This window comes from Triticum dicoccoides, chromosome 3B, assembly GCF_002162155.2.
Source record: "Triticum dicoccoides isolate Atlit2015 ecotype Zavitan chromosome 3B, WEW_v2.0, whole genome shotgun sequence".
Classification (NCBI taxonomy): domain Eukaryota; kingdom Viridiplantae; phylum Streptophyta; class Magnoliopsida; order Poales; family Poaceae; genus Triticum; species Triticum dicoccoides.
Window position 1 is genome coordinate 701186803 of NC_041385.1, and position 10715 is coordinate 701197517.

Below are 10715 nucleotides of genomic sequence, written 5' to 3' on the forward strand. Positions count from 1 at the left end.
AATGCATTGATACATAGGGAGTTTTTATGTACAATGATTATTATGTACAAATCTATCGCCATGCAATCTGATGTATCTAGGACTGAAATATGTCTAGATACATCAGTTTTAGCGTCAACTAATTCCGGACGGAGGAAGTATTAACTTTGGTTCCTTCTGAAATAACCCAGTCTGAAGAGATACCTTTACTGTTCTTACCAAAGACATTGATGTAGGGTGTTACTTGTGAATTACTGCATGCATATGTCTTGGAAGAAGTTTCTTGGCATAATTCTTGTTTGTTCTTTTCTCATTTATATTGTAAAGACAATAATGGGAATTTTGCCTTTTCTTTTTCTATTGCTAGATGAAATGGGTTTTGGCAAAACTGTCCAAGTTGTTTGCTTTCTCAACCGCATAATCAAGGGAAGCCTGACCACATCTCCTGCATTGGTCATTGTTCCCAAGAGCATCCTACTGCAATGGGAAAAGGTTTGTATAACCTTCATGATCCTCTCCCATAGTATCCTGAACGTTTGTAGTGAAGGAGCTCAAATCATTGTCTTTAACTCTTCATGCTGTATAAAATGTGCTTATTATGTTAGCTGGACAGTCTGTAATTTCTGGATGCATGTTCTGTGTATTAGGAATTTGATCGCTGGGCACATGATCTTAGTATTGTTGTTTACCAAGGAGATAAGGACTCCAGGAAGTGTATTCAAGCTCATGAACTGTACTCTTCCAAAGGGAAGACTCTGTTTGATGCTCTAGTGACAAGTTATGAGATTGTCCAAATTGATAAAGCAGTTCTAAAAAAATTAAGTGGTCAACGATTGTCAGTAAGTTTTTTTAGCTGCATCGAGGTTATCTAGTCTTAATTTGTCTCTTATTAGCCTGCAAGTTAACACTTCTGCTGTCGTACAACACCTCCCTTTTGCTTCAGTTGATGAGGCTCACAGATTGAAGACGCTTGATTGTAATCTTGCATCCTGCCTAAAGAAATATAGCTCAGATTTCCGGTTGCTACTTACAGTAAGTCTTCCATACCCTAGCCCTAGGTGTACTTTTGCTTAATTTAGAAGTTAATGATTTGTCCCATCTGGTCTGATTCTGGGCAATCCATCTGTGTCATGCAAACTATTACAGAGTATACTATTGGAAACCCTGTTTACCTCATATCCTTGGAAGTTTGTACTTTAGCTGTGATATATCGTGTACCATAAGGGCTCACTCATATTTTGTGGTATCATCGATTTGGATGTGTCCATACCAGCTTGGTATCATTGATTTCCTTGTTTTTAGAAAGAGGTCTGTCAAAAAATTTCATCAGAAAGAGGTCTATAGACTTTTGGGGAAATGACATCATTTGCCTACTGTAGTTGTTTAGGAGAAAATATTTCAACTCCACACTACCTGTAGGCATTTCGGAATAGTTATCTTACATAGTAAGATTTATAAAGTTACCCCCCCAATATGATTCCACAGACCAAATAAAATGTTATTTGAGGCATTGCAGGCTTGCAGCTGTCTTGCACTGCCACCAACATAATTGGGTTGGATGAGTCCGTTCACCACTAGACTTCTTAAGGCAACGGCAATCTTAAATAATCCATAGCCCATGTTTCGTGATCTACTTGTGCTAGCTGTTTTATCAAGTGACATATGGCTCTCAGCAATATAGCATATAGTACTTCTCATCGAAATGCATTTTAGTTGCCCTTTTCTGGAATGATCTGATCATGTGGTTGGACCTTGTTCCTCTTTTTCTTCTTGACCATACAGGGAACACCATTCCAAAATAACGTCCTGGAATTGTTTTCATTGCTTCATTATATTGATCCAAATGAGTTCTCTGACCCAAATGATGATCCATTGTTCTCACCAATTGAATCTGAGCGGGGTCTGACAATAGATGAAAAAATCGCCCGCATTCCTGAGATTTTAAAGCCTAGGTGATTTTTCTGTCTAACGATGAAGCTATTTACTTTGTTTATTTGATAACTTGGATGTGACTCTTAGTTCTTTCATGTTTGATTTGCTAGGATGTTGAGGAGATTGAAAGCTGATGTGCTAAAAGATTCTATGCCAACAAAGAAGTGGGTAGAAGTTCCGTGTACGCTTACAGATTCTCAGAGAGATCTTTACATTAATATTCTAGAGAAGAACTACTCAGAGTTGAACAGTGCTATTCAGGATGGTCAGTTGAAGAGTTTTCACTTGCATTTATCGTTATATATATATACTTTTCCAGTTTGTCTTAATCTGCATGAAATTCTCTTGATAAAGTTGGTTTCTGCTAATGTTATTCTCGACCATGCATATAAATCTGTGCCACTTTGTATTAGAAAACACGCGGAGAAGTTGTTTAGTACAATGCCACTAGTGTCAGCGACAAACAACCAAAAGAGAACTTATAGCAACAGAAACAGGGCTACAAGAAAGCAAAATCTAGGCTACAGAACAGCAAAACCTGGCTAGTCAGTTCTGGATGTCTAGCATGCAACAGTCACTTCCTGTGATCCCTAACGCCAGTGAGCCGACATAAGTTTGTCTCTATTGGCAACTTGTAGTCCAGCCTCCACCCATAAAATACGCAGGTGTTGCAATGCCTCCAGGTGGCTGGTTTGTGCTAACATTATGGCACTATGCGTGTGAAGTTTAAATATAGGAGAGCATTTTTTGCAAAGTGAGTGATATTTGACCCATGCAACTTCTTGAGGCCTTCAATTTAGCATGGCCTTCAAATGGTACGTGCTTTTACCACCAGTCACTTAACTGCGATACTACTAGAAAAACGGGGTCATCCCACAAAAGTCTTGGAATTGGCTCACCAACTATACTTGGATTGATCTATGCCTAAACTTAAATGGCACATGAACTTCTAGCTTAGATTTTCTGATCAGCAACTTACAATGACAAAGAACAAACTTTAGGGTACTCACCGACAGCATTTGTGACTTATGAAACTTGCTTGCCCTTGAAGTAATAGCCGTATTATCATTTTCTCATGGAGAATCTCTGAGTGGTGGGAACCAAGTTATCTAACTTCACAGAATGTTCTTATAATTGGGCTTACGTACTTGTTTCTAACCAAGTAATATTTACATTGGGGCTGACAGATCTTGTGTGAACTTTTTCAGGAAAGAAGCGTCCTCTGAACAACGTGCTCATGGAACTGCGAAAATGCTGCAATCATCCGGTAGATTTTGCATCCATTTAGTTTGTTGAAGGCTACATCTATTTTCCTTGAATCTTTCTTGCCATAAACTTGTGGAATTTCATGTGTCTTGATATTTTACGATAAGGAACATTTTGACAAAGATTTGTGTGAGGTGGCGATATAACATATTTAGTGCAGTCTGTCATGCATTTGAATTTTGCATTCTGTAGTATGTTTTCACGCGAACTAATAGATTCTAACTTTGAGTCTCACTTCTCCTGCTAATTTGTTTCTCCTTCTCCAGTATTTGTTTACAGGATCAGATGTTAAACAACATGCAGGAGAAGATGTTCTCCAATCACTAGTTTCTGCATCAGGGAAACTTCAACTCTTACACAAGGTGCCTTGACCTACTACTGCATCCTATCTAGGCGTTGCTTGCTTATTTGTTCCATATGTTTTGTTCTTGGATGTAATAATCGTCAATTCTTAATCTGCAGTTGCTCCCAAAATTGAAAGAGAGAGGGAACCGTGTATTGATCTTCTCCCAGATGAGAAAATGCTTGATATTCTTGAGGACTTCCTTTCTTTCCTGGGATACACATATGCACGGTATGTTTCATTAATCAGACCTGCATTTGCCATTCAATCTTCTGATGGATATATGGTTACAGTGATGCTCAATATTTCTTCAGTCGTTTCAGAGTATAGCTGACATTTTTTTCTCTTTCTTTTTTTCACTTAATATATCTGTGTTGGCGTGCAGCATTGATGGACAGACAGCACTCTCTGAGAGGCAGGAGAGCATAAAAGAATACAACAACGTTGAAAGTGAAACATTTATTTTCTTGATGTCAACTTGTGCTGGTGGTATAGGTATTGACCTGGTATGAATTCTAATACTCACAGCCTCATTGGTTTTTATTTCTTCCACTTTATGCAACTGGACTAACATTATTCACTATTATGGTAGCCTGGTGCTGATAGAGTAATTATATATGGTGAGTGGTTTTTAGTTATCTGATTCATTCGCCTTAAATCCTCTTGGCACTTATTTTTCCTTCGTGTGTTCAGATCCAGACTTCAATCCATTTATGGACTTGCAAGCACAGTCCAGGGCTCACCGGATTGGCCAGACCCGACCGGTGGTTGTTTACCAGCTTATTACAAAATGTTCTGTTGAAGCAAAGATATTGCAGAAGTCTAAGCAGAAGCTGACCATTGAAAATATTTTAATGAACTCTTCCAAGAAGCCGCCAAGTGCTGATGAGCTGAAGTCCATTCTACTACATGGAGCCAAGATAATTCAGGACAAAAAGGAGATTAAAGCTGTATCAATCCATTATGATGACGAGGCCATTGAGAATCTCCTCAAGCTAGACCCTTCTAGTGATGAGATGTGCACTAAAGAAGGCAACGGTTATCTCGGCGGCGTCGAGAGCTTTCCTCATGGTGCCGAGGACGTAGTACCTCCCTCCCCCAAGGTTGAGGATTTAAAAGTATTCAAGCCTGCCACTCCCAAGGTGGATCTTGGCCGCGGGAGAAGGCAGAGGAACGCCGTGAAGTATTTCGAGGAGATGGACAATGAAGACAGCGATGACATGTACGCTCCAGAGGCTTCCTCCGAGTCCAGTAGCTCTTCCTCTGATGATGAAACAGATGAAGAAATTCCTGAAGTAGCACGCGCTAGAACTGAAGTAGACATGAAAGCTGAAACAGTGAGCGTTGTGAAGCCAGAAGTAGCTCCCGTTCCTGGCAGCCCCTTGACTTCCTCAGAGTCAGAGTCCGGCAGCTCTTCCTCGGATGATGAAATGGAAGAGGACCAAGAGGTTAAGCCTATTGTAGCAGGCGTGAAGCCTCAAGCGTCCGGCAGCTCTTCCTCAGAGTCAGACTCCGGCAGCTCTTCCTCAGAGTCCGGTAGCTCGTCCTCAGAGTCAGACTCCGGCAGCTCTTCCTAGGATGATGAAACCGAAGAGGTTAAGTCTGTTGTAGCACCTGACAGTTGATGCAGAAACTCAGGCTAGTCGTCCATTCCTTTTGTATAGGATTATCTATATAACTGCTTAAGTAGAATTATGTAGCTGATTTATATGCCGACTTTTGGGGCGTCTGTCCATGTATGGTGAGAACTGACGAGTGATGGCACCTTTATTGCCTTATTTATGGTTGCTGATATATAGCTACGTAAGAATTATGAGTGATGCCATCTATATCACCTTGTTATAAGAATTATGGTTGCTGATACTGTGTGGTAACACCTGGCACTTGCACATTTTTCTCTCCTGATGAGGCAATGCAGAAGCTGTCTCGATGCATTGCTGACATGGCTAATACCCCCAACAGGGCGTCTACATTCTTCAGTTATCCAACAGCCCTTGTCTATCCTGCCAACACCCCTTGGCTCCAACGGCCCAGATGCGATCCAATCACTATTTCAAAAAACGTCAAACGTCTTACATTACATTATGAGACGGGGGGAGTCTATATATCTATTGAAAATTATTCGTGCTACCATGAAAAATGGCAACTCTTTCAATTTTGTCGCTTCACGGATCGATCGAGCTCAAGAATACATGCATGCATGCATGCATGGAGAAAAGCTGCAAGCATACAGTTGGACAAAAGAATTGTAGTAGCTCTTGGCCGGGCACCAGAAACCTCACAAATCTGCAAACTCACTGTTGGACAAAAAAGAAGTAGCAGCTCTTGGCCGGGCTACAGACATCTCACAAATCTGCACTCCAAGAATTACCTTTCGCTTAATAATTAAGCTAGCATTGCACCAATCCATATGTTATGATCCAATTACCCAACTTCGACAAACAACAGAGATAATGTACTCCTAGTAACCACATTGTCACAGCTGACAAGAGCGCAAACATAGAATGGAGTCTCAGAATTCTTCTACTACCAGATTGAGTATAGATTTAGCATTTCAGCTCGAGGTACACTGGAGAATCTGGGGGAGACCACATGGTGTCCGAGACGAACAGCGACGCGCCAGCCTGGTAAGGCCCCCTCAGTCGACTGACACTCTGTGTCTCGCCGGACAGAGAGAGAATGCCCGTCTGCGTATGCACTTGGATCTTGTACTTGAAATCCTCCCTCTCGATCGGGTCGCTCATGAGGTGGATCACCGACAATGTGAGCCCCGACGGGATGCTCCGGTCAACCACAAGAAGAAAGACTGCCTTGCTGCCGAGGGATACAAGGCGGGCCGGCTCGTCATGGCGCATGCTGAGGGGGTAGAGGCGGCCGGCCGTGATGCGGGTGTACTGGATCGTAGGGTGATCCGCGTTGATGTGGTCGCGCAGGGACCGGCCGGGGTAGGGGCAGCAGCCAGCGACGGGACAGTGGCATGGGGCATGGAGGCAGGACTCTTCATGGGCCAGCTTCTCCGTGAACGGGATCATCTCGGTGCACCCGTGCTCCTGGAACGAGCACGGCACGGCCAGGCCGCCGAGGATGCGCTCCAAGGCACTGCAGTGGGTGTTGGCGGGCCCAGAACACAAGCTGCAACTGTAGTTCAGATCGGAGGAGCAGTTGAAACATGTGATATGGCCATTTGCGCACTGCAGACAAAAAGAAAGGTATCAGGAATGTGTTACTGAAACAGCAGGAGTGCACAAGCACGACATAACACTGGATTACCGCTGGTGCCAACTTTGTGCCGTACTATCGACGGTGATTTTGATGCAAAGATTGGCAATGCATCATATATTCTTGGTAATGGCAATTGACAAGCCACAGGAGAAAATATATGTCCGCACATTGCCCTGGAAGGAAACTTAGTTTACCTAAATGCAAAGTTACTGACCGATACATACTGAAATGAGTTGGGACCAATATGTGCACATCTTAATTTTATTAGTTTCCCAAGTAACATTCAACCAACTGTACTGAAATGAGACGAAGGGAAAAAAATATATAATCCTACGATCAGCATACTGACCAAAACATCATAACTGATGCAAGATTTGCTACAAGTGAAATATCAGAAACTATACATCAACATCAACATACAAGATACAAATCGTCGAAACCTCATAACACGAAACTAAATTGCAGGGTGTAAAAAGAATCTAATAAAATGGAGTAAGAATTCAATTCAACAAGGGAATACTTAATACTAGTTCGTCGAGTACAGGGCTCTGTTCAGTACCTGAGAAAGGGGAGCAACCAGTGGGCTGCAACAAACCGAGCACTCCAGCAACTTGGGGTCTAAGGTGACAGTGATCTTCGAGGACGCAGCCTTGGCCTCGGGCCCGACCTTAGCCTTCTTCCTGGAGCAGCTTTCTGCCTTCACTGCCGCGGTCCTATCAGCGCCAGCCTTCTGCAGATTGCGCCCAGCAAAATGCAAAGTTCAGTAACAATGCAAGGGATGGCCATATAGGCATATGACAGTGAAGCAGAAAATACGTATGTCATCCATCTTTCAGAGATTTCAAGGCTCTTCAGAGGTCCATATCCAAATTTTGATACAGGACACCCGAATGCTCAGTTGGCAAACCCGAACCAGACCATGGCAATCAGCATTCTCGCGATGGAATTTGCAAAGTCGCTTCAAATCCCGGGAAATTATGCGAGCGCACGCGCTTCAATCAATTTCCCCCAAATTAAACCCTAAACCTCCGGCCGCGCCGCCGCCACCTCCACCCAGAGCGACCGGAGGTGCCGGCGCCGCGTCCCCTTCCGCGCCCCCATCAGGGCACCGTCGCCCTCCTCCTAAGCGGGCAAACCTACGACCCCATTCAGCTCTGCACGCGGTGAATCGCGGCGGCGGCGGCGGCCCGAGAAAAACTGGACGGGGGTCGGAGAGAGAAATGCGTCCGAGGTAATCACCTTGGCCATGATGGATGGACGATCGGCCGGTCGATCTCCCGCCGAGCTCTGCGCGCGGAGCTTCTGAATCCAGTTCCCGTCGAGCTCTGTTCCGTAGCAGCGGTTTCTGGATGGAGAATTATCGGTGTTCACACCATAGCCCGTTATGGAAACTTTTTTCACACCGGCGGATCTTTTCACCTCGCGAGCCGTTAGAGCAACTCCAACGGCGAGACCCATTTTGTCTGTTTAGGTCATCCGGACAGAAAAGATGGCTCAACGGGGCGACCCAAACGGACAAGGCGTCCGCCCGCTGTCCGCTTACTGTCCGTCCCGGACCCAAACCGAACGCAAATATGGGAAGAAATGGGTCCGCGACGGACAAAAGCGGACGCTCTCGTCGCTCGCTCGTGTCCTCGCGTGTCCGACCTGATCCCACGCATCAGCGACCCACAGATGCGATTCAGCCCCCGAAGCACAACGCGGCCGCCCGCTCGTCCCCAGCTCCCGCGCCGCCGCCCCAATCTCGTCCGCTGTTGGCCGGATCCGGCGCTGGTCGGCCAGATCCATCCCGCCTCGCGCGGATCCGCCGCCCCTCACCGGTCTTCGTGCCTCCGCCGGCCGCACGCACCGGCGAGGCCACCGGCGCTGGCCGCTGTATGCGCCGGCCGGCCAGATCCATCCCGTCCCGCTGCAGGCCTCCGCTCGCGGCGACGTAGCGCAGCGCGGTGTTGATGTCACATGCGTTGCAGGTGTTGGCGTCGCCCGTGCAGTCGAGCACCTGCTGCTCCGACATGGAGATGAGCTCGCCCACGGCCACAACAACAGAAGTTCATTGGCCGGGCACGACCAGCTCGGGGAGGGAGGACCGGGCTGCAGCGAGTTCTTGGCCGGGCGCGGCGAGCTCGGGGCTGGCTGCGGCGAGCTCTTGGCCGGGCGCGGCGAGTTCTTGGCCGGGCGCAGCGAGGGAGGGCCGGGCGTGGCGAGGAACGTCCGGCCGCGGCGAGCTCGGGCCCAGGCGCGGCGGCGAGCTCGGGGCGAGCGTGGGAGGGAAGCTGCGTCGCCACATTGCGTGTCCGCTTTTTGGTCTTGTGCGTTGGGTTCATCCACGGGCAGCCCCTGTCCGGCTCATGTCCGTTAGGCGGACGGGTGACCCAAACGGACAAACAGCGGACAAAAACGCCGTCCGTTTGGGTCGGCCCGTTGGAGTTGCTCTTAGATTTTTCTCCGAGCGAGTCGTTCCCCATTGCCAGAGGTAATATTGCAGAGACGTCTTTGCAACAATAATCATGTTGCAGAAACCTCGTAGCAGACGTCATGTTGCAGAATTTTTGGCAACAGGATCCTTGTTGCAGAAACATTCTAAACAACTGTGTGTATGTCGCTGTTGCAACAATAGTTTTGTTGCAAAAAAATTTAACCCGCTGCGCTAGCTGATTCTGGCGAGTACCGGTGGCAATCGACGACACACATCACACTCATGAGGTCACGTGCTCCGCTCTTTCCCTCGCTCCAGCCAGATCCGTCAATTCTAGCTCTCACTAGTAACATAATTCCAGCTCTCACTTACGGCAGAGAAGAGGACAAACAACATGTATCTCCTGAATCGAGCTCTAGCAGCAAAAAGGCGAAAATGGATGGGTACAATGGTGATGGTGCAAAATATTTTGTGGGCTTCAAAGAGGGGCGCCGCCAGGAACAATGAATCTCCTATTCTAGAACTGATGGAGGGGGGGGGGGAACGTTGCAGAAAATTAAAAATTTTCCTACGGTTTCACCAGGATCCATCTATGAGTTCATCTAGCAACGAGTCATGGGAGAGTGATTGCATCTACATACCACTTGTAGATCGCGTGCGGAAGCGTTCAATGGAACGGGGTTGATGGAGTCGTACTCGCCGTGATTCAGATCACCGATGACCTAGTGCCGAACGGACAGCACCTCCGCGTTCCACACACGTACGGAGCGGATGACGTCTCCTCCTTCTTGATCCAGCAAGGGGGAAGGAGAGGTTGATGAAGATCCAGCAGCACGACGGCGTGGTGGTGGATGCAGCAGAACTCCGGCAGGGCTTCGCTAAGCAACTACGGGAGGAGGAGGAGGTGTTGCAAGGAGGAGGGAGGCGCCAGGGCTTATGGGTGCGGCTGCCCCTCCCTCCCCTCCCTTTATATAGGGGCAAGGGAGGGGGGGGGCGCAGCCTTGCCCCTTCCTCCAAGGAAGGGGTGCGGCCAAGAGGGGGGGAGGAGTCCATCCTCCCCAAGGCACCTCGGAGGTGCCTTCCCCCTTTAGGACTCTCCCCTCTCCAAGTCTTCTTGGCGCATGGGCCTCTTGGGGCTGGTGCCCTTGGCCCATATAGGACAAGGCGCACCCCCTACAGCCCATGTGGCCCCCCGAGGCAGGTGGACCCCCCCGGTGGACCCCCGGACCCTTTTCGGCACTCCCGGTACAATACCGATAAAGTGCAAAACTTTTCCGGCGACCAAAATAAGACTTCCTATATATAAATCTTTACCTTCGGACCATTCCGGAACTCCTCGTGACGTCCGGGATATCATCCGGGACTCCGAACAACATTCGGTTTGCTGCATACTCATATTCATACAACCCTAGCGTCATCGAACTTTAAGTGTGTAGACCCTACGGGTTCGGGAGACACGTAGACATGACCGAGACGGCTCTCAGGCAATAACCAACAGCGGGATCGGGATACCCATGTTGGCTCCCACATGCTCCTCGATGATGTCATCGGATGAAC

General features: G+C 47.4%; 3 protein-coding genes across 3 annotated transcripts; 2 read left to right on the forward strand and 1 right to left on the reverse strand.

The window, feature by feature from the left end:
- Positions 1-1109: 1109 nt before the first annotated feature.
- Positions 1110-3548, forward strand: LOC119279823 (chromodomain-helicase-DNA-binding protein 3-like). The gene is made up of 6 exons (XM_037560927.1): positions 1110-1166; positions 1282-1287; positions 1762-1931; positions 2022-2176; positions 3120-3178; positions 3444-3548. Exons 1-6 carry the CDS (start codon positions 1110-1112, stop codon positions 3546-3548), a joined length of 552 nt encoding a protein of 183 aa, XP_037416824.1.
- Positions 3549-3656: 108 nt separating this feature from the next.
- Positions 3657-5341, forward strand: LOC119281892 (CHD3-type chromatin-remodeling factor PICKLE-like). The gene is made up of 4 exons (XM_037562298.1): positions 3657-3751; positions 3906-4026; positions 4113-4140; positions 4214-5341. Exons 1-4 carry the CDS (start codon positions 3699-3701, stop codon positions 5095-5097), a joined length of 1086 nt encoding a protein of 361 aa, XP_037418195.1. The 5' UTR covers positions 3657-3698; the 3' UTR covers positions 5098-5341.
- Positions 5342-5874: 533 nt separating this feature from the next.
- On the reverse strand, positions 5875-8200 carry LOC119279824 (putative E3 ubiquitin-protein ligase SINA-like 6). Its single transcript, XM_037560928.1, has 3 exons — positions 7982-8200; positions 7302-7472; positions 5875-6711 (listed from the first exon to the last, which is right to left on the reverse strand). Exons 1-3 carry the CDS (start codon positions 8198-8200, stop codon positions 6067-6069), a joined length of 1035 nt encoding a protein of 344 aa, XP_037416825.1. The 3' UTR covers positions 5875-6066.
- Positions 8201-10715: the final 2515 nt, after the last annotated feature.